General features: G+C 37.7%; 1 protein-coding gene and 1 long non-coding RNA gene across 2 annotated transcripts; both read right to left on the reverse strand.

The window, feature by feature from the left end:
• Positions 1-5,521: 5,521 nt before the first annotated feature.
• On the reverse strand, positions 5,522-7,846 carry LOC139147450 (uncharacterized). Its single transcript, XR_011555721.1, has 3 exons — positions 7,553-7,846; positions 6,749-6,905; positions 5,522-5,687 (listed from the first exon to the last, which is right to left on the reverse strand). It is a non-coding gene; the product is annotated as an uncharacterized lncRNA (long non-coding RNA).
• Positions 7,847-9,274: 1,428 nt separating this feature from the next.
• On the reverse strand, positions 9,275-20,580 carry LOC139149374 (uncharacterized). Its single transcript, XM_070721105.1, has 4 exons — positions 20,451-20,580; positions 18,306-18,360; positions 11,866-12,009; positions 9,275-9,583 (listed from the first exon to the last, which is right to left on the reverse strand). The coding sequence occupies exons 1-4, from the start codon at positions 20,504-20,506 to the stop codon at positions 9,275-9,277; spliced, it is 564 nt and encodes a 187-aa protein (XP_070577206.1). The 5' UTR covers positions 20,507-20,580.
• Between the last annotated feature and the right edge of the window lie 4,294 nt (positions 20,581-24,874).

Raw genomic sequence — 24,874 nt, forward strand, 5'->3', positions numbered from 1 at the left:
TAAGGTCAGTTGCCCAAACTTTTGGTTTCGATAGTCATCTTCATTTGCTTTCCTTTAAAAAAATTAAAAGGCACAAAATCAGTTTTAGAAGTGGTGTCTTTTAATTTTTTTCGATCAACTTTTCTAGGCCCCTATACTGAGCGCGGGTAAAAAATCTGTGCAGTATATTTGGATTTGACCAGAGGATCGGACCAGCTGATTTTCTTGAGGGCCAGTGATTTTCTAAAGTTGCTGGCCCACTTGGCCAGTAGAGATTTTGTGTGAGCTTCACACACTGGTGTCAGGTTTTTTGAAGAATTCACGTATCCCCACGTACACATTTCCCCTGTACATTTGCATGCTCACAATCTGAGCTGACGTCTCTGAGTAACGCAGAAGAAATCTCTACTGTCTCTCACCTGCTTGACTGGTTGTGCCAGGCTTGGAAGGTTGAGGGACCAAAGCAGCTGCTGATGGCTCAATGGACGGAGTCTGATCAGGCAGGGGAACTTCCTGAGAAGGCTCTGGCAAATCAGGGCTCTTCCTTCCTGGAACATCAGCATACCTCTCATCTTGATCAGAGACTGTGGGCATTGTCCAGACGCTGGTGTTAGTCTTAATGTTGAAATAGTACGCCTTCACTGAATAACACTTCCGCCATCCTCTTCCAGAAGTCTCGGTGACAGTTTTGAGTTGCCATCGTTATGAAGGGTTAAGTTGCTGTTGTTGAGGATGGGAACTTCTAGAGCAAGACTGGCCCTTAGATGGCCCTCTCAGAACTTATGTACCCTCATTTTTGCATAAACACTGAAACCTGTCTAAACTGAACCCTGTCTAATCTGGAAACCTGTCTATACTGAACATCTTTTCTAGTCCCTTCCACATAGAATCCTATGTTTAAGGAACCTCTATATGCCAGGCACCTCTGTAAACCTGACAGTTTTCTCAGTCCCTTTGATGTTCGGTTTTGATAGGTTTTACTGTATTAAAGCCCCCACTCAATTATCAGATTTATCTAATATAAATATTAGTTACTTGATGAAATATTCAATGGAAAACAAAAGGTTGACAAACTGTAAATGGGCTATTGACACATTCGCTAATGCGAGAACCTGGGATTGAGAAGGGCGCCTTTAAGCGTATTAAGCAACTGACCAATCAGGAAAGCACATTGCTGTTCATATATCCCTTGCGGCATTTAAATGGACCAATGAGAGAGGCTTGTTAATGAAGCCCCCTAGCATGTGAAATGAAGTATGTCTCCTAGGTAATGGGAAAAAGGACCCTAACTTACCCAAGTGTTCTATACTGTACCCTTTACTACTATTAGGATATCGGTAAATTTTAAATAATTTGTTTCTCTAGTACCAAAATTTGCATGGTAACCCCCGATTTGTATTCTTGATTTTGAAAGAGAATGGTTGAAATATTCCTTGAGGAAAGTTTGAGCAAAAGTTTAAGTCTTTCACTTTCGAGGCGAATACTACCTTAAGATAGAAAGTGAAAGACTTGAACTTTTGCTGAAACTTTCCTCGAAGAAACTTTCATCTATTCTCTTTACCAAATAAACAATAAACAAGCGACCTAGCGCCGATATAGCTCCGCTGTGTTTATGTACAGAATAACTATTTTTGACACATGTTGATGAAGAAGGTGGAAATCTTTCATAACTCAATGCAGTGTCCAGAAAAAAGTGGCTAAAATAAGCTGAATAAATACAAAATTGAAGATTTCATCATACTTTGAATATATCACATCCGTTCATCCCTAGGAACATGTCAACCAAAGCTATCTGATGAGTAGTTTTTTGAGAATAAAATATTCTGACCGAAAATGGCAACAATTGCTCCCAAAAATAAAAATTGTAGATTTCATCATAATTTCAAAATATCACACTTAGTTCATAGAAACCTGTATACCAAATTTCAAAACTGTTAGACCAGTACTTTTTGAGAAACGCATTTTTTGACCAAAAATGGGAAAAATTGCCCCAAAAATTCAAAATTGCAGATGTCATCATTATTTCAATAAATATCATTTAGTTCATCTATGGAAACCTGTATACCAAATTTCAAAGCTATCAGATAAGTAGTTTTGGAAATACACATTTTTTGACCAAAAATGGCAAAAATTGCCCCAAAAATACAAACTTACAGATTTCATCAGAAATTCAATACATATTACTTAGCTCATCTGTAGTAACCTGTATACCAAATTTCAAAGCTATCAGACCAGTTCTTTTTGAGAAACACATTTTTTGACCAAAAATGGCAAAAATTGCCCCAAAATTACAAAATTGCAGATTTCATCATTATTTCCGTAAATATCATTTAGTTCATCTGTAGAAACCTGTATACCAAATTTCAAAGCTATCAGATGAGTAGTTTTGGAAATACACATTTTTTGACCAAAAATGGCAAAAATTGCCCCAAAAATACAAAATTACAGATTTCATCAGAAATTCAATATATATTACTTAGTTCATCTATAGAAACCTGTATACCAAATTTCAAAACTATCAGACAAGTACTTTTTGAGAAATACATTTTTTGACCAAAAATGGCAAAAATTGCCTTACAAATGCAAATTTGCATATTTCTGCACAATTTGAACAAATCTGAAATAGATCATCCCTAGGGACATATGTACCAAATATAAAAGCTATCTGACCAGTAGTTTTGAAGAAGAAGATTTTTAAAGATTTTTTTACCAAAAATGACAAAAATTGCCTTAAAAATACAAATATGCAAATTTCACCACCATTTGAACAAATCTGATTTAAGTCACCCTAAGCAAACTGTATATCAAATTTCAAAGCAATCGGACAAGCGGTTTCAGAGAAGAAGATTTTTTTACCAAAAACACCAAAAATGCCCCAAAAATACAAATATGCAAATTTCACCATGATTTGAACAAAGTGAAGTGAGGTCACCCCAAGTGAACTGCATATTAAATTTCAAAGCAATTGGACTTGTGGTTTCAGAGGAGAAGGCAATTGTTGATGGACGACGCCGGACGCCGGACGCCGGACGCCGACAACGGACAACGACGGATAATCAACCTATTTGATAAGCTACGCGTCGCTGAAAGCAGAGCTAAAAATGGGGGTCATCTTGCAAAGTTTGGAACATTTTGCGATATTTTAAATTCAAAATGGCCGCCATCCTTGTGTCATGATCTTCCAAATCTGCGCACCTGTTTTAACTCTATGGGGAGGAGGGGGGGGGGGAAATTCGGATTTTCGAGAAAGTAAGACGGTGAAGTTTTTTCTTTCCCCAAGAGCTTTAAAATGAGCTCCCACAAGTGGTAAATTAGAAAAGTACTGTAGAAATTTGAGAGTCGAAATATCTGTCGCCGAGGCGCGTTCTATCTTAAGGATTGCAGATGCTGTACAAGAAAGATTGTGGTCAATGTATCATTCGAAAACTGAAAAAAAACCCTCGAGAGCTATTTAAAAGACAAGTTCGGCGCCTCTGTGCAACCCAACAACTGTGATATCTCGATTATGTCAACTATAGTCTGCTGTAGGATTAACTTAACTGAAAGTCGCTAACAGTATTACTGTAAAAGCTGCATTGTAAATGGAACCATTCCAGTTGTATTTCACAATCTCAAGGGTTATGATGGCAACTTGTTTTTAATTAAAAGCTATTCATAAATTACGGAAGTCCCGACCTCCCATAATCGCTAAAACTAGTGCCGGCCTCCTGAGCATAGGCAAAACGTACAATTCTTTAATATGGAGCCGCGTGATGGAAGTTGCTGGCAATTTCGTACTGGATCAGTACCTTTCATAGACAGTGCGTACTTAATGCAAAGTAGTGTTGCAGGGTTAGCAAAGACAGTGCCGCAGAATAGAAGGATTATTACCTGTCTGGCTTGACAGCCCTGACGGAAGTGGTGTCCCAGAGCGGGCTGCTCTCAGCACTATCTCAGTCACGAGAAAGACATTTTCTGGTTTGATTGCCCAGTCAAGCTAGACCACGTAGGGCTCACGCCCTGCGGTGTCTTCCACAGTCTACCTAGACTTGAAAGGGACTTTGTGAGGATTATAAAAATGCAATACATTAGTGGCACCTTTGGGGGGGGGGGGTGTGTGCAAGACATTCGGCGATTACACGGAAAGTTACCCCATGAACGACCTCCTACTTATATTAAACGTTTCTTTGTCAAATAGTTCGAAATGTCACCGCATTCTGAAAATAATTATCACAACTGAAAATCTGTTATACCGAGTCCAAAGGCGCCAGTGGGCAGGTAGTCTGCTAGATCGGTCGATTTTCTGCTCGATCTGTCGATCCCGTACTCGATCTGCCCGCCACTGCAACCTTATAGTGGCGGGCAGATCGATGTCTACTACTTCGCGTAATGCCACTGCTTCAAAGCAAACCACTGTAAATGCGATTATCACAGAATACATAGTGCTTTATTCATTGGAAATCTTTTATGGGGTGTTTTCTGCCACCAAATTTAATCTCATAAAGCTTGATTCCATGTAACCTGTTTTTACTGCAATGTCAAAGTGGTCGATCTTCGAAAGGGGCTTTCAAGTTGGCAGGGCAGGGGCTATGGGTTTGAGTTCTAGTGCATCATAATCTTTGTTGTTCACCAGATTGTAAGCTATTTCGTCATTCCCCTTCTTCTCCACTATATCATCACCTTACAGATCCTGCAAATCTCTCAATGTTATGTCGTGGGGTTTGAGTTCTGGTATATACTCACGACTACTGTAAACCAGATTGAAACTTTTTTCCCTCATTCTTCATATGCATCACTGCACTGACACTATCCAGGTCTTTCAAATCACCCAGCGATAGGTTTTGTGCCATAAGCTCGTTTATTTACTCGTAATATTGTTTATTTTTCTTCATTACTCAGCATGCCAAGAAAGTAGAATGATTCCAGTAAAATGCTGCGTTAACATCGATGTCGAGAGTTTGTCTGTGATTTTGACCTTGAGTTGGGGATAAACGCCCACTGGTTTGACCCCGGAAATCAACATCTAGGTCACTCTGCTAAGAGTCGTGATCCTCATCAACATTTATGATTGCAGCACCTATCATAGCCTGGTCTGCTCTGAACACGATTGGAACTAATTTTGGATGATTGGATGGTGAACTAATGTCGGTTTAATCTGCAAATGTGAGCTCATCTGTTTTTCTCTTCAAGTAATACACTTCTTTTTATGAGTAATTTGTAATATTGCAAAATCCGGCTATACGGCACCCAACACTTTTGAGAAATTTGAAAAATATAAATATTCAATTCTACCATATTAGTTCCCATCGTGTTTCTGATAGAATTACAATCAACAAACCGGTCATGCTGACCCTCAGTTCTTAAGTTGGTGCATTTGAAAACAAATGAGCCGTGTTTTATTTACCGCAGGAATACAGTCATTGGAATGTTGGATGTTGATATAAGATGTATAAGGTATCCCATTCTGGCGAGAATATATTCCCTACTATATCTACAGGATAATCTGTGAAACCTATTATATCTAGCACCTCTGATATATCAATGAGCTGACTTAAACAATAAATTAAATGAAACATTCTCATGCCCTTTGAGTTTATTCACATATCTCAAATTTATTTATCACTACTATCAATAATTAATCAATTACATGTGACAATCATTTATTTTCCAGATACATCGGAAAACGTCGCCGCGTAACCAATGCTGTTAGCTTCCGGTAGAACACTGGGCTGCAAGGCAAATAGAATAGAATGGCCATTACTAAAACAGTCAATATACATCTGAAAACACGCATCTGTGAGTTACCGCCTGTTTGAGCTGTGCAACCCGAAAGTTACAATATCTCCAATGGCATGTCATATATTTGCATGCAACACATTCCAGGGAGTAAGTCTTGTAGTCTTGTATGTTTTTGTGTCCTTGGTTCTACTACAATATATATATATATATATATATATATATATATATATATATATATATATATATATATATTATAAGTATACAGATGTCCTCGTGGAAAATTACAGTGTTCAATGCTAAAAGAATAGCGTTATAAATAATAACATAATAAGTTTCATGCATCCTGCAATTAAGTAACAGATATATTTACTTTCTACTTGAAGTAATTTGTGTTATATATATATATATATATATATATATAATATATATATATATATATATAATATATATATATATATATATATATATATATATAATCTACCGATATTTTTAAGTTGGGGTAGTTATCCATCTTACAACAGCAAAACTCAAGAATGGTTGCTTTCCTGCACTGATGATGCAAAACTGCCGGTAGCAACTTTAAACCATTATGAATGACTCGCTATAAGAGGTTTCAGAAGTGTAACAGTCGACTTCCGCAAGATCACATGACACTCTCTTTTCTCAGCAGACGTTCTTGGTTTATCCAAATAGTAAACATATAATTTCTGTTTAGTGTTCTGTGTATTTCTTTTGCATAGATTCTATGGTTTCGTTTTATTCATTAATCAAATCTATTATGTAATCTAATATATAAACTATCGAGTTGCCAAGGCTTGCTTATGGACAAATCTGTTGTGTCATTATCGACGAATTACGTTATAAAGTCAACATGCCGAGAACAAGCAGTGTATAAAAGAAGGCACGCGGACTGGTTCACCGGATTTTGATTTTGAAGCTCGTAGAATAGCATTCCACAACTTGGATGTCATTTTCAAGAGGTCATTCATTGTAATGGAGCCCTCACGTGAACTTATGCACGTACGGTGTATATTTTGTTTGTCTGACATACCTCATTCCACGTCGATAACTGGGCAGCCATACACCTCAACCCGCAGAGCTCCATTACTGTTATGATAGCCCATCACATAAAATCGTATTGCGCTCATTCGAGTAGGGACTTTCAGTTCGTTTCTTGTGATTTTGCTTCCTGGAGACATCGAGAACGTCTGCCGCAGAAATACGAAGTTGACATTGCAAAATCGCAAAAACAACAACAACAAAAACAGTCATCTTCCGGTCAGAAACTGCGTGTGGTGAAGCATGCATATGAATCTGATGTGAATAATTCATTTATTGTGCCATTGTTCTTTATGTAGGCTTACATGCATGATTTTGAAATTTAATAACATAATTTGGAAAATAATTGACCTCATTAAAAGTATGGCGTTTAAATCAAATACATAAAATCCATCATTGTCTCAGGATGTAAAGAAGAAATCGACTATATTTGGATATGCACATTTATACATATGGTAAGTGATGGGGGGAAATGAAGAACTGTACGAATTTGATTATTTTTTAGCCTTGTCACATTATTGGCAAAAAAAATCGAATGACTTGAAAAATAACCGTTTAGAATAATTTGGGAACTTGAAGTAACCGTGCGCTGCCTACTCATAAAAATCGTGATGTCAAAAAGAATCTCATTTAACTTTAAATGTACACGTCAAAGTAACTAGCTATTGATGGAGGATAAGTTTAAAAGTTATGTTTCTTCATGTATTATGTAAATGTGTGTGTTCGATAATTTTTTTAGAGCGAAAATTGCACAGTGAGAAACATTTTGACATCAACGTTTTTGTTACATGCATACCTTATATGAACTGCTCGATTCAGTGTAGTACATGAAGGTATTACCATCGACACTTGACTGTAGATAGAAGGAATCCATGCCATAATTATAGTGGTATCCTTGGGTTTTAATCGCGTAAACTTCATACAGCTTGTTGAAGGACACTTGGAGCCAAGAAGAAGAAGAAGAAGATGCCCTCCAATAATTTCCGTAGTTTAGACGACCATACCATGGATGATATGAACTGTAGGTATTGTACGCCGTGAACTGTGCATCTTTGATGATATCCCTGTCGGCCACACCGACAGCATTCTCAGAACAATCTGTAAGCAGAATATCGTTAATCGAGCTTATATGTAGAAGACGGCAACATCTCTAAAACGAAAAATATATAGCAAAATTAAAAAAACATGAGCAGTCATGCTGCTTAGCAAAAGATAATTCGAGTGACTGGAAACTGAAAAGAGTGAAATTCGATCTTCTGTAAACAATATCTTTTTAATGCAAGCAACCTGAAAATATATGTCAAATTTTGAACACAAATGAACGTTACCTATCTCCATTCGATCCATTCTGCTTGAAGATTTAAAACTAATTCAATGACAGTGTTGTATGAGTAAGCAAACACGTGTGATTGGTTTAGAGATATGTCTGAAAATCAGAACATGACCAAACTTTTATCACCGCCTTGGACACTACTTCTGATGGTTTTGGTACTTTAACATGGTGCACAATGGCACACATTGAGAGAGCACAAACGGTTTAGAGACGCACCGTTAGGTCTAGGGATGGTGAGAATGCTGACTTGAGATTAATGTGGCCTTTCAAACTTTGAAAAATATTTTTCCCTATAAATTGCATATCATTCATACTAATTTTCTAAATCTACACCTTCATGTAAATATTTTCTTTCAAAATTAAGTATACTATAGTCTGTAAAGAAATTTTAGCAATATTTGCGTTGAAAATTTCTGGTTTTTTTTTGTTTTTGATCGCTCATCCACGATCTAATGCTCGCTTTTCCAAACAGTCGTTCAGAGGGATAGGGTTGGAAATCAGACGCAATGAGTTTGTTTACCCTTTCAAATATCTGTTGCCCCGATCAGAGATATGAGGGCACTGTTTGAATGTTGTTGGACGTCTTTGCAGATTGAACACTGTGTAACCGTTTACCATGTCTTGGCGTATTTCGCTCAAAATATTCACATGCTTTGTTCCGGGCCTTTTCTGTTGCAATTACGATCCTGAATGTCGTCCGATACTTCTAAATATTCGGACTTTTCGAGTCAGTATTGATCATGACCGCGTGCAAAATCGTGATTTTCCGCACCAACGTCCGTATTGAACACATGGACCCTCTTCATCACCTCCTCACACAATGACACTTGTCATCGTTTAGTGTATTTTTGATTTGATAAAATTTAAGTCGAATTCAAGTAATCTCTTGTATACAACAGAATCCCTCAACCGCCGATTTTTGGAACAAATCGAGAAACAAGCTTTAAACATTTACCAAACTAAATATGTCATCAAACTTTAAGAATACAAAAGCGATGCCACTTTGTTTATAGTAGCCCATCGATGTAATGAATAATTCCAGTACTATTGCATTTTTTTCAATATAAGACCGTTTTCAAAAACCAGAATGATCAGTACACATTTCACCTATGCAAATATCTATTGATTGGCATCCTGACCACCCCCAGAATCTAAAGGTCCTTCCTTGATTACAACTCACCGAGTTCACAGCGATCGCCCCCAAGGGTACAGCGCATTTGCAAACTTGGTTGTAAGCCCATCGTCCTCCCCCGTGCAGTTGCCACCGTTGAGACAGTCGTCATCATCAGAGCACAGATTCATTCCACGAATATCCATAGTGAACAAAGCATCAGCACATCTCCCATGCTCGTTGGATGCGCGGATAATAAAACTGAACGAGGCATCGATGTAGGGAGCTACCCCAGAAATTTTTCCAGTCTTTGCATCCAGCGTGACACCCGCTGGGAAACTCCCAGATATTTTCTTGTAGGTCACTTCCCCACCTTCCGAGTCCTTTCAAGACAAGATCAACCAACTTTTGTTAAACACCAACTGTAACCTATCGTAGGGAGTCATTTGTCGAGGAAAAGAATGTTCATACCGCGTCACAAAGGTATTCATGCTCAGACGCTGAGTACGAAAGTGCCTTACGTATGTTGAACTTTCCGACTAAATTTTGACCCGTAACACCAGATCTAAAATAGCGTCGCTATTAATTCAATTATTGTTTGGATTATGTTTCAAAAATTAATTCTCAATTTTGTGTCCTTCGACTACCCCATGAACTCAGCGCACATTTTCCTGAGACCTAATGCTTTAATAAAGGGAGGTCTTTGATTTATTGTTATTGTACTCATTTGTGTTGCCAGGTGTCAGACTGTGACATATCGTAGGTGACAGAAAGGTTATCAAAAACAGTGCCGATTTAGCTCTTGCTGTTCAGTGGCAGGCAAAAGCAGAAGGCGCGAATTTGTTTCTGATAAAATTGAAGCAATAATAAATTTTGCATTTCTCTTTCCATGTCAATATAAGTCAAATCTTTGATTATCATCCAGATCTTCGACATTTGTAGTCCGGCGTACGTTGCAGCTAACGTCTACTGATGTAGCCCGCTACATCTTAAATCGAGTTTTAACATAGAGAAAGCTTATTTCAGGTATACTGTCACCTGTTCCAATTTTGCAACAGTTACCATGGAAAGAGAAATCTAACCAATCACAGATGTTAAACGGGTGGCCCTTTTTAAAAACAGTGCCCTCACATAGGCATTTTGAATGCCAAGGAACGCCCCTTTGACCATACATGGGCATATTTAGATTACAGGTGACTGTATACCTTAAGGCACTTTTTGTTTGCGTTCTCGCCGATGATGAGATCTCAATCTCACTGAACCGAATCAGGAATACTTGACCTGCGTACTCGAGTTATTCAAAATGGTCGACAAGCTAAGCCCAATTGGCTGTATCTTTTTGTATTTATTTTGATACGGTGGCCTGCAAGCAAATACAACTCATGCTTACCGATGCACAGTAAGTGAGGCTACCCACAATTCTCCATGATCCGTACACACGGAGATCACTCACTGAACTGAAGCAAATTTCTTCTATACACAGAATAGCTCGGTCCATATTTCAAAATTCTGTGACCATAGTTTTGATAATCATAGTTCTCTAATTTCTCACTGTGAATAATGAGAATATCAACCCCTTTTGTGCAGGGGAGATAGCAATTTTGTGATTTTGTCAACATGGATTTTGACAGCCATATGCAATATTTTCAAGGAAACTAAGGGAATAAGTTGCATCTGTGTTGGCAAAAGAAAGGATAGTGATTTTTTTAATGTTTGTAACAAAGGAATTTGCATGTCTGACAGGTGGTATGATGAGACCATCTTAGTTGCTTATAAACTTTGCTTTGACAATGTACAATTTTTAGCACCTTCAAACATCGAATACTTATCCAATTTACTCCTGAATTTTAAAAATGATCAATAATTTTGGAACATAGTTTTAACAATAATCCTTAAATTAAATTCTAAGTTTCAAATTGTCAGAAACTGATAAGATTGAAGAAGCCTTTAGCAAATAATGTCTGAGCACACAAATCGAGGGGAATTATGGGTAGTCCCACTTACTGTGCGATGTGTGGCCATATAACGTTTTACAATGGCGATGAACACGACTTGTAAGGATTTTAACAACTGAATAATTTCCATTTTGCAACTCAAATATGGCCACCCACATATACATAAGCGCCGGAATCATAGTCAAGGATTGAAATAATGACATTTTCAAGGACGATATGGCTTAATAACGAAATCCTAAACATTGCTTTGAAGAGTAGGGGTATATTTTGGTAAGTAAACTGCATAAAAACACTACTAAAGGGGTTTCAATAAGAACAACTGGCCAGCACCGATAAGACTTGATTTATCAACACATGACTCGTTTCCATATTATGGAGAATTATAATAAGTAATCTTAAAACTATCAAACTTGGATAAAATTGATCCACATGAAGTGAGAGAGACCATTGTATCTTCGGAGAGGAGGTCTAAGATGCAAAAGTCAGCCCGATAGGGTTTAGAGAAAACAATTCGACACTTCGCACATATCTATCCTGTTAAATGGCAAATCTAAGAATACAATGCTTTTCATAAAAATTAAAATGCTACAAATATACACTGTTTGTAAATATTTTATAATCATATTATGATCACCCCTCGTGAAACCTAATGTTTGCCTAAGTGACATCAGGGTTTTATACTTATCAATTTCCTTATTGTCATTGATTACCTTGGCTTCCACGTAAACTGATATTGGAGATCCTGCCGTGTAGCTTCCTAAGTTCCCATGATCCTTTCCTTCTGCCCAAGTTGGCGGGTCACTAAACTTCATATTCTCAACGATCCGCAACCGAGCTTCTAGTTCAGTTAAGTTCTAAAAAGAACGAGAAAAAAATCATTACTTTTAAACTACACAAAAAATGACGTATATATTTGTTTTGTTTTGAATATAATTTTGTTTGTTTCGAAGAAGCTAAATATATTTTAATGATTTGGAATTCTAGGACGCCGATCCTACTCCACTATTGCACAGATTAACGACAGCATTTTACAAGAACAGTATTCAAACATTTATTCCATGTTTATTCATTACTCATTTATATATATATTCATATATTCATTCATTACTCATTCATATATTCATTCATTACTCATTCATATATTCATTCATTACTCATTCATATATTCATTCATTACTCATTAATATATTCATTCATTACTCATTCATATATTCATTCATTACTCATTCATATATTCATTCATTACTCATTCATATATTCATTCATTACTCATTCATATATTCATTCATTACTCATTCATATATTCATTCATTACTCAATCATATATTCATTCATTACTCATTCATATATTCATGTTTACGACTAAATCGTTCATTAAATACTTCAAACAACGCTCTGAAGAACGGTTACCTTTCAAGCGTTTTAAGAACTTCATAATATTTACCACAGAGTAACCCATCACTATACAGCAGGGAATACCGCTTAAGTATCGACATCGCCGTACTTTACATGTGGTTTTAGTCAGATAGAGGATCCGTATTCCCCAGGTAAGGCGATGGCACTGATACGTATAGACACTAACACTGACTGTTAAAAATCGATCGTACTTGTGACAAAATTGAGGTATAAATTCGCCTCGGGGACAGATATTGGGACTCTCAAAGTTTCACAATACATTTGGGTCTACCACTTATACAAACTCATTTTTGAAACTCATGGAGTTACTGAAGTTTTTAATAGCTTATTCTTGTAAAATTCCAAAATTTAATTTTTCAAATGGTGTTAACATAGGGATCGCTGCAATTTTGAATTTCAAATGTCCAGAAGGGTAATTTGTTTCTCTAGTAGCCAATTGTGCACAGTGACACCCCGTTTTTTATCCTTAATTTAGAAAGGGGCGCTTTGAAGATTCCTACATGGAAAGTTTAGCAAAAGTTTAAGTCTTCCAATTTTTAGGCGCCTACTATCTTAAGAATGCAGACATTATTCAATGGTATCGCATTTGTGAGTCATTATATTCAGAGAGAAATATAATATATGTGTAAAGAGCTCCACATCCGAATCGAAAGTTTGTTTTATAGTTGTCAGCTACTTATGACGGTTGTCATGACTCGCATAATTCAAAATAAAATGGTGGCTTTGTAGTCTAGTCTGGAAAAGTATCGTCATGTTCTTTGTACGTGCATAGCGACTTTTGGTGCCGGATGTTTGCGTGGACTTACACAAAGGCATTGGTTACATCGTCACACTAATACATATTAATGACACTAGTGACGTCAATTGTTAATATTGGTTATTTTTTTCCTTTTTAGTTCACATATAGTATAGTATATATACCATAGAGAGCTTAAATGGTAGGTCGGCGGCGTCTGTATTATATGTCTGCATGTATGTCTGCATGTATGTGTGTATGTATGTATGTATGTATGTATGTATGTATGTATGTATGTATGTATGTATGTATGTATGTATGTATGTATGTATGTATGTATGTATGTATGTATGTATGTATGTATGTATGTATGTATGTATGTATGTATGTATGTATGTATGTATGTATGTATGTATGTATGTATGTATGTATGTATGTATGTATGTATGTATGTATGTATGTATGTATGTATGTATGATATGTATGTATGTATGTATGTCCACATCAAAAAAACTCCAAAACCGCAACACCTACCATCTTAGTATTTGGTATGTACAGGTGCACCCAGGGGTGGAGATGTGAATTTGTTCAAATGAACATGTCAGTGTCAAAAAATGCAAATGAGGTAAAGAAATTCCAGCAAATTGCTAAAACTCTGTAACCCCGGCCAGATTTTGTTGAAACTTGGTATGCAGGTTCTTTATGGTGACTTTAGTTAGATTTGTTCAAATTGTGGTGAAATTTTGATAGTTGTATTTTTGGGGCAATTTTTCCCGTTTTTGGTCAAAAAATCTGTTTCTCTGAAAGTGCTTATCCCATTGCCTTGAAATTCGGTATGCACGATCATAGGGTTAGCCTCTGTCAGATTTTTCAAATTGTGGTGAAATTTTCATAGTATTTGTTGGAGTACTATGAAACTTCATACTTCTGATCCTAGGGTTGTCTTCTGTCAGATGTGTAAAAATTGTGGTGAAATACTTGTATTGTTTTCTTTTTTGTCATTTATACCCGAGCCATCATCAAAAAGGCAAATCCCAATTAAGGGATGTTAGTTTTCTACTACCCATTACCCAATGAAGCAAATACATTGTAATGAGAGGTTAAGTGCCTTGTTCAAGGAGGGAACACCAAATTCTAGTCTCGAACTCACCATCCGCTGCATTCTCGCGAGCCAGAGCATGATTTCCACTCAGCGGACCTAAGCAATTACGGGTAGCGCCATGCTGTTGCCGTAAAGGGGCTCCTCATTTACGACGACGCATTAAACATTGAGTCGATATCCTGTCCATATATGGGTCTTGGATTCATCATCATCGGACAGCAAGTCTACAGCGGACGTAAACGACAATCGCCGCGCTGTGTTAAAAAAATCTCTAAATATATGTATTGTACTTCAGGAAGAGGTAAAAGGGAGGGACTTTTTCCATTTAAAAACTTATACTAAAAGGGGCAGTCTTAAATCCCTGGTTGTTGCATTGGTGGTTGTTGACATTGACTGATTATGTGAATGTCGTGCATTCTCCTTTGCATTCTTCAATTTGCTCAGAGATAAAGTTGATAAAAAACCTGCACCTTTAACAAGTTCATATAAAACAGCAAATTTCTTGGAATGCTTGGAAACCAAAGTGCTAACAGCAAGCAATCCGAAAGGATTTTTCTGCATATTGTTTAAATATTCAACAAAGGCTGAGCTATTCTCAAATCAACACACTGTGTGACATTGACCTGCATGTTGAAGCATCTACACATGAACATCTCAGTGTGTGAAACTCACGCAAAATCTCCACTGGCCAAGCGTGGAAAACACACCAATTCAACATCCTAACATCAAACTTTTTTGTGCCTTTTAATTTATTGAAAGGAAAGCAAATGATGATGACTATCAAAACCAAAATTTTGGGCAACTGATCTCAGTGCCAAAAACATATGAAATCAGTGAAAGGTTAAACACAAACACATAAACGTTTGTATTTCTTAAAACAGCTTTCACAACAAATATTTCTAACATTGAGAAAACGAGCACAAGCTAGGGCTTGAAGTTGAAATATGTCCCAACATGAAAAAGCTAAGCGTCCAGAACTCCGATCAGGGATGGATAAGTTTTGGCACTAAACACAGGATCACATGGTGCAAATCCAGTCACTACAACAGTTGACTCTTTCAAAAATGATTCTGGCTTCTCCTTGAGGGAAGATGACTATCATCAAATCCAAGAAAGGGAATACAAAAAATTGGGCAACTGAGGAAGACAAAAATACCGAAGTGTCGAAACCCGCGTTAAAAGACGAATCACAAAAATTTAATCTTTACAGGCGTGGTGTAATAAAGGGAAAGTGGCTTCACACTTCACCCATCTCGTCTTGTATGTGCTTTGGTGTGTTTCAGTGTCTGAGTGTTTTGGCTGTTGGTGTGAAAATTAACAAACGAGTCGTTAATTTTAAAGTAGGCCATGGCGAGACGTGGGCGTAGTCGAGTATGAATCAGACAACCGTGACCCTTTGACCCCACATTTCGAAACCAGTTCGGTCTCTTCCTCAGCCGCCTATGTATATCTCTTTCTTATTTTTATATAGTGTGTCTATGATGTTGATCACTTGTTTTTCTAGCAGGGAAACAAGAATATTATGTTTGGATCGTTTTCTGTATATCTGTTTCATGCCTTGTTCCAAATCCCGTGGACTTTGGCCTGTATCAGGTGGCCTGATGTTTTATGCAGGAATTCAAATCTGTCGATTTGTGTTTTAGTTGTATGTGGAGTCCATCGAGACATGTGTTTGAATTTGTCTTTTTTCGTCAAAGTGTGTCGCAATAAATTTTGGTTTTGGGAAGACCGTGACCGGCACGATTTACCCATATGCTGAACACCAGTCCTGTCACTTCAAAATTAAGCTCTACTATACCATAGAATATGCCATGATGGATTATAGATTGAAAATACCGGAGAAGGCAGTGGCCACCTGACAGCATTGTAAAAGACAATCCCCTAGTGCCATGTGCATCGAGCACAGACATTCATGTATCTCTGGATTTATCACTAAAGGTTGTGTAACTTTGAAATAAAGTCAGTGATGTGCATGTGCAAAGGTATACATACTTTAACATAATTAAGCGATTAAATGTTAAAGGCAAGTAACTGCGACATTTTCTGATTTAATTCAGTATTTTTGTCCACAATATTTTGTTTTTCAATGGACACACCAAGAATAACCTGTTCATTGTTGCATTTATTGCATTTACTGATGTAATTCATTATGTTATTATGTGATTTTCCCACTTTGTACTAAAAGTACTTTACCTTACAACACTCTCTGTACTAATAAAATGCTAACTGTTAAACAGAAGAGAGAAATTTGGAACAGTGCGGAGAAATTGTCTCTTAGCTGAGAAATTTGAAACAGTGCGGAGAATTTCAAACAGTAGAGAGAAGTTTCAAACAGCCATGAGAAAACATGCCGCCAGGAATTGTCCGGTTTCCAAGGCTCGTTATGTATTCAAATATATGGCACATAATCAGCATAATGAGACGTTAGCTGATGACGTAGGACTATCAAGTATGGTTTCCCTGAATTAGTGGGAGGAGAACTTCGATGAGGTGCTAAATGGCCCTCGTTAATTGGGATTAGCTGATGGACAAAAGCGGGCTCCAGATCCATGACGCTCTTTTGTACTCTTTGTATTTACGCCAACTGCTACTTCAGTCGACCGAACGACGGTAAAATTGTAGTTCTTATTCCATTATTCTCTATGACAGCGAATTCTCGAGTTCAATCTTTATGCTGTAAACACGTAAACACAACAAAAAAGAAATACGACATTAAAAAAAAACAAAATGATATAACACCCTAACAGACAAAATGGCCGTGGAAATAAATCAGCTATCTTCCAAAGAAAAGCCGACAACAACATGAAATTCATCAAGAACCTTCCATCGCTCAAACTAACAAACACCGAAATAATAGCACTAGGCAAAGGCCTAAAATTCATTCCGACACCAAAAAAACCAAGCAGAATAAAACTGCTTCAGGATTTTAACAAATATGCATGGTCGCAAAGTGAGACTGCGCTACATCATGAGACACAAACAATCGCAACAACACCCATTCAAGGAAAAATCAAGCTGGACTCCCCGAACAACACAAAACACAGAACTTGAAAGCTATCTGAAGCTGCTGAACTTGCACTTCTAGAGATATCCTTTCAAACAAGGAAACAAGAAATGTTGCGTGCCCAAAGAATCGCGATAAACCAGCTTGCAAACAATAAACAAATTACCATAAAAACCCTTCATACATTTTCTAAACGAATCAAACACAAACTCGACACAAAAAACATTTTGGATAGTTAGGTGGGGAGCCTCTTTCACAATTTTATAAACGAAAGATTTGGATTTTTTGTTTCACTCAAGGATTGACACTGATACTTGACTTCTTTTGTCACCAAAGTAAACAATCACTGTCTTGAGTGACAGCTTACGCTCTGCATATATGCATAGAAAATGAACACGTCATGGCTAATCCATGCATAAATGCATGTCGATTAATCGGGTTCCCCGTAATTTTCACGGTTGAAGCGGTTTGAGACCGGACACTTCCTGGCGGCAGTACTTGGCATAGCGTGTAGATTTTAAACAGTGTCGAGATTTTGCACAGCGCGGCGATCATTTTTGCACAGCGCGGCGATTTTTACACAGTGCGGACATTTTTAAACAGCGCGGACATTTTTACACAGCGCGGCGACTTTAACACAGCGTGGACACAAAATTAACACAGCGCGGCGATTTTACCACAGCGCGGACACAAATTTACCACAGCGCGGAGCTTTTAAAACAGCGCGGCGATTTTTTAACACAGCGCGGAGATTTGTCGTTTTCGTCCACGGTAGCGAGTCAGCTGCCCTGGCTCTAACTGGGTCTCTAACTCGCTTCCGTCAGATCGTGAGTCCGCCGCAATGCCTCCTCAGTAGGAAGAAGCAAGAGAAAAAAATCATGATTACACTTACCACGTCTTGGAAACTCAACGTGCACTCTTGGTTCACATTGACGCTGCAATCTCCCCTGCAAAGGAAACAGTGTACAGGTCGAAAAAAGGTAGCGAAGTAAGTTGTCTGTGTTCAATTAAATTTTTCTTTCTTCTCAATGCAGACACCTAGAGAAAATAATACCGAGGTGCACAATGGGTAAATATTATGACTGATAAGCCACATGAAACACATCCAGTATTTGACAAATAATATGATGCATGACCTAAACTACTCAAAGCAATAGAAAACATTTAACAGTTAATGCAAGTACAGGAACCATACCGTTACGTATGCTTCTCGAAAGTGAAATACTTTTGCTCTATTAACTTTGATAAGATTTGCTGTCCAAATACAATAATCGTGAGTTTAATCGATCAAGCAATGTTCCGCACACAAAATCCTGTTACTTACTGTTGCAATGGATGACATCATTCATAGCGTTCATGCACGTGCAGTCAACTGTGGTTTGGGCAATTATACAGAATCATCACAAAATATGTTTCGAAGGCTGGTATACTGATTTTACATATTTCCGACCTTGACCTTGTTAAAATTTGGAGGAGAAAGTGGAATGTTTGTAACTGCCCTCCCACTGGCATATTCGGTATGTATGTATGTGTATGTATGTATGTATGTATGTATGTATGTATGTATGTATGTATGTATGTATGTATGTATGTATGTATGTATGTATGTATGTATGTATGTATGTATGTATGTATGTATGTATGTATGTATGTATGTATGTATGTATGTATGTATGTATGTATGTATGTATGTATGTATGTATGTATGTATGTATGGTCTGTCCTCTCCCTTCTCCCCACCACTGAAAGTTCCCCATTGCCCACTAGATATACATATTCCCAAATGAACTATTTATCTATCACCCGGTGTGCGTTCGTCTAGTCTATGGATGTACTATACACCTGTCTTCATTGTAAAGCTACCGAACTAACAAGGTTATACTTATCATTTCAACCTATGGACATTGCTCCCCATTAAGTTAGGCGCTTAATCTACCCTGAAGTTCAATCAACAACGGCATTTCCTTCCCTCTACCTATTTTCCCGTACCCACTGCCAGAAATTTTCTACCCGCCGACTGCCTTTTCACCCTGCCTGCTAATTAGTTTTTAAATTTGTCCACTCTCTGAAGATCTGCGCACGAACGCCTTTTAGCAAGATCAGCTTCGTTGGCTGCGGGGTCACAAAAGCTACCGGTGAAGCCGTCATCCTGTTATCCGTCACACTTGTGCGAAAATATTATCATCATTCTGAACAGAAGTGTGAACAAGGTCCCTCTGTGACAAAGGGACCGTGGTTCCAACCATAGAGACTACTAGACGACGTCACTGAAAAACAGACTTGCGGACAACATACAGATATATCAGAAAACTAGGTACGCGCAACATCGTTACCTCAACAACGTATTCTGGAAACACCAGCGTCAGCTTTATTAAGTACCCCTGAACATTCAATGTCCTCTCGTATCCACTCATTCCTTTTCTTTCTTTACTTTTTTTCTAAGCTCTTTTGCAGGAATTTACAAATTAAAACTGCGAGTGTTTGAACAAACTACCGGAACTAATATAGTGGTACTTCGCTGAGATCTGACGGTGATTTCTTTCTCAAATAGACAATAAATTTTATAAACCGCTTGTACACACATGAAGGTTAAAAATAGCAAGACAGGGAGTGTGAGAGCAGAGCACGGTATTCTAATCCCTAAATTTATCAAAGAAACTAAATGATCCAAGGTGCCACCTGGTTCAGTGCGATTTGCTTTGGGTCAAGTGAGTGTATCGGCTTATTGTTTTAGTTGATGGGTCATTTACAGTCTTTTCCCACGGTAAGTTGTACTTTTTTGCTGGGACGACCATTTTCGCAATCCTATTGCTTCGAACAAACTGTCTCATAGTCATACGTCGGCGCAAAGTAAATCAACAAACCCGGTAGATTTATACCCTGTCGGGAAGCATTCGATTTCGTCAACAAAAACAAAACTACTGGTTCATGGTATGCGGCAAAAAATATTGGAAAACACTTATAAGGGTCCACCCAATGGACTTTGGCCTCAAAGACATCAATTTTGTCGATGCGAGAAACACCGTAGGGAACTCACCATGCTGCACTGACGATCGAAGCGGCAACAAACAGCCACAGTATCATCATCTTCATTTTCAGATCAAAGTCTTCAATAGCTGTTGGACCAGCTTCACCTCTGAGTCTGATTCAGCCACTCTTGTATGAAGTGGTCTTCTGGTGACGATGTTAGTACCGCAGCCGACTTTTATACCGTTCGACAACTTTAGAAGCGCCCATACTTTGGGTTGAAGTTCAACACGTTTAGCCTTCATGTTAATCAGGGAGGATTTGGGATTTAAAAATTGCATCCGTGTCTCTACATCATTGGTAGAAGTGAATCTTAATAAGCGTTATCGGATATATAGATATGATAAATTTACCAAATTTGGTAATTCGAATCAACGCCATGCGCAGTTTATCAAAATGAATATAGCATTTATAATGAAAACAGCATAACTTCCAAATTCGACGAACCAATACAGAGTTATTGAAAATTATACTACTCTTTGTCTCGTGCCTATTGTTTGAACTCGACTGCTTAGTTTCCATAGCGGACTGTTTATCAGAGAAGCATACTAATTGTGCATTCCAGTTAATGGGTACTGTTTTAAGCAAAAGCAGTGTACAGATAACTGGTAAACGGGTACTCTTTTAGACAAAGAAACTATACTCAGCTGGTAAACCAAAAAGAGGAAAGTCCGCCAACGGTTAACCAATACAATAGAGAAAATTACATATTCATTATGGTAACAGCTGAGTTTACTTACATATGAAAAATGCACATAAAGAAACACATGTGACGAAAGTATTTTCCGACTGCAAAATTTTACAATATTTCAAAATTTCGTCAAAAATTTCACATCAACTTTCACGATATTCATTATGACAAACGAGTCGGCTGATTTAGTGTCAATCTTGATGGTAGATTGTTCATCGTTTGAGTCTGGTGCTTTACTGATACTAGTGGCAGTGCAGGATCGTACGTCTTTCAGTTCAGCGATTTAATACCTTCGCTGGACGATGTATCGGATACTAAGATTTCATCAACTTCGGTTTTGGAGGCTGCAAGGCATCCGACACAAATTTAATTTGATCATCACTGGTCCGTTTGCAGGGTTCTCCCCAGAGTTCCAAGAGTGCTGGACGACTCATTAATATTCATGAGCATTAATATTCATGAAAAACTGTAACATTTTATATGCTTGTATTTTTACATTCTTAGGGCTTGACAATACAAATGATAACAGCCATTTCCACTGTACCTAAAGGTATTTTTTAGTTTTAACTGAACAATACAGAGAGAAAAAAATTCTTTAGTAGTTGTAAAAGAATGTTTTGAAGCTTCTGAAAAATAATGTATCACTTTGTCAGCATTTTCCTCTGCTTATATCATCCCTCACCACTATGGAGTTTGGACTATCATTGCACTGTACCAGCATCCAATGTTTTTTCAAATGACCTAGGTGGTCTTGTTATTGCTCATGCGCAGACTCACTAGAGTTTAAACCAAGAACTTAGGGGTTGACTAATCGGCCATAGTTTTGAAAGTTGAATTTCTCGATGCTTCTTGATAGTCATTGTACAATGGGAAAATTCACAAATAGAGAGGCTTGTTGCCATGGACAAGTAACTCTTGGCTTATTGACCTGAAAAATGAGTGAGTGTTCATTGATAATTCAAAGACTGGATTCATTGACACCAAACTTGCTCGTGACTTTCATTGCATGCAGTCTTTCCACAATGCCACTCATTGACTCTGAACTGCACATTGAAGAGTACGTTTTAGTAGAAGTCCTGTTTTTGTGTTGATTTTATAGTGTTATAAACCTTGATACAGAGCAAAAAAACTTCAGTTTTTCTCCTTCTTTCGATCGTACATAGCTACTGTGTGACAGGAAAACTGTCTAGTTCATTAGGGCAATGATCTTGTGAATGTCCGTTCAACAGCTGAACAGCTTTTCATATGCAAAATCAGCGTACGGGAATTAACCAGTGGTATTGTTTAAATAGCATTTTATTGAAAGGCATTCTATAGTACCATTGTTTTCGTCAGCTGTTCATGCAATTTTATAAACTGCTTGACCTCAAAAGTGTCATAGAAATTCATGTTGATTGTTCAAAGCATTGAACTGCAAGTGCCGGTCGGTCACTTGTCAATGCTGGTCGGAAATTGTAGTTTCGTATTGCCGAGCTCCTATGGCCTGTCCGTTCAGTGATCAGTTGCTCGTCCACGTAGAGTCGCCCCATTTCGTAGCTTTACGAGTAGCTTTCGGAATACGTTCTTGTTGCTTTTTGTGGACCGTTCCGTTGTCAACTGAAGGCGGAAAGCGAATTTTTTTCTGGATATTCGCTAGTTTGAAATCTTCAGCGTCGTCCACATCTATCTGTGACAAACAATATTCTAAATCCCAGTCACTTTCCGGCAAGTTAGATCTAGAAACATGGACTGCCATCGTACTGGTGACACAAACGCTCAGCACAAAGGAAACGTGCGGTGACTAGGTCTGCTGACAAGAAACAGGGATGAAATCGAACCATGAGTGCACGTGGTAGAGCTACACCTGCGAATTTGAATAATAAAACTTACCCAATCATCTACCTGATAGTTCGTTTGTTTTCTATTTGGCATCAGTTTGTCAGTTTAATTATGAATAAATGCAAATGATTTCAGATTTCAGCTGCATTGTTTTGCGCTTGAATTTGCCCAGTGAGTGTACATTGTGATGTAAAAGACTTGCGTAACTTCAGCAACACGTACATAATTTTTAAGAATGTCGGCTTTCCGAAAATGTCGTCGAAAACTCGCCAAAATTGCAGTATAAAAGGGTTATAGTCCTCGTACTCGGAGCTTTACTAGGAATAGCGGACACTTTTAGGGTCTCAGTCAGGTAAAAGTCCTCGGCGCTGCGCGCCTCGGACTTTTACCGCACTGAGACCCCAAAGTGTCCGCTATTCCTTGTAAAACTCCCCGTACTCGTACTATAACTACCATAAATACTTTGAAGCCAATAATTAGCACATAACTATCTGTTGAAATCCCTCGGATACGGATTATCTTATATCCGTCTGCAGTCTTGTTTCCCTTTGAACCATTCAGAACCGCACAGTAAGTGAGGCTACCCACAATTCTCCATGATCTGTACACACGGGGATCAGTCAGTGAACTGAAGCAAATTTCTTCTGTACGAGAACAACTCGGTCCATATTTCAAAATTCTGGCAACATAGTTCTGATCATTATAATTTCTGATTTCTCACTGTGAATAATGAGAAGATCAACCCCTTTTCCACGGAGGAGATAGCAATTTGTAATTTTGTCGACATAGATTTTTGACAGCCATACACCACTATTTTTAAGGAAGCTAAGGGAATAGTTGCATCTGTGTTGGCAAAAGAAGGGTATTGATTTTTTAATGTTCGTAACAAAGAAAATTTGCATGCCTGACAGGTGGTATGATGAGACCATCTTAGTTGCTGATAACTTTATCTTGACAAGTGTGCAATTTTTAGCACCTCCGAACATCGACTTCTCATTCAATTTACTCTTGAATTTTAGGCAAAATCAATAATTTTGGACATAGTTTTAACAAATAATCCTGAACTTAAATTGTAAGTTAAAAATTGTTGAGAAACTGATAAAATTGAAAAAGCCTTTAGCAAAAATGTCAGAGTGAACAAATCAAGGGGAATTGTGGGTAGCCTCACTGTGAACCGCACCATTTGTTTGTAGACTTAAAGTTCCCCGTTAGCTGTAAAATTTGATGTCATTTCAACATTTCGTTTCGATTTTGAGATACAGTTTCTGATTCCAATCTCAAAATTATGTCAAAATATTCAATCTACCAATGCAACCGCTACATGTGTCATGGTTGTACTTTACTATCTCTGGTTGAGGTAACGGTCTGGGATAGTAATGCTTTCAGTAACTGAAGCTGACGCCAAAGTTGTCGGTTGTAAGCACAACTTCAACCTTTATTACTAAACAGCAACGAAGTCTCCACCAGCACAGCTCCGCTCTCAGCTTCGTTCTGCGTTCCACTCTCTTCTACTTCTAGAAAGTGTACAACTTAAATAGTTTCCAGTCTACATATTATAATGAATGACTTAAGCTACAACTTTAATTAAATACAGATATGTCGTAAAATATTAAAGGACAGGAAATATTGCCCAAACAGGATGAAGTGTTCTTTCAACCCGGAATTTGAGTCACGTCAACCTCGGTCATCTCTAATGAGTTTAGAATCTGTTAAAACAGTACATCACTAAACACAAGACAGTTTGATCGTAAACAGTCTTAGTGAGTAATAGGAAACTACAATCGTCAAGGGAATAAGCATAGAAACTCAGTGTTGTATTACCCCTATTTGTAACAATAAACCCTATTTGTAACAAAACCTAATTTTCCAAAAACTTGTTGTATTTGTTGAGATCTTAACGAAATATGCATATTTGTATGTTTGGG

The sequence above is a fragment of the Ptychodera flava genome, chromosome 2, assembly GCF_041260155.1.
Source record: "Ptychodera flava strain L36383 chromosome 2, AS_Pfla_20210202, whole genome shotgun sequence".
Taxonomy (NCBI): domain Eukaryota; kingdom Metazoa; phylum Hemichordata; class Enteropneusta; family Ptychoderidae; genus Ptychodera; species Ptychodera flava.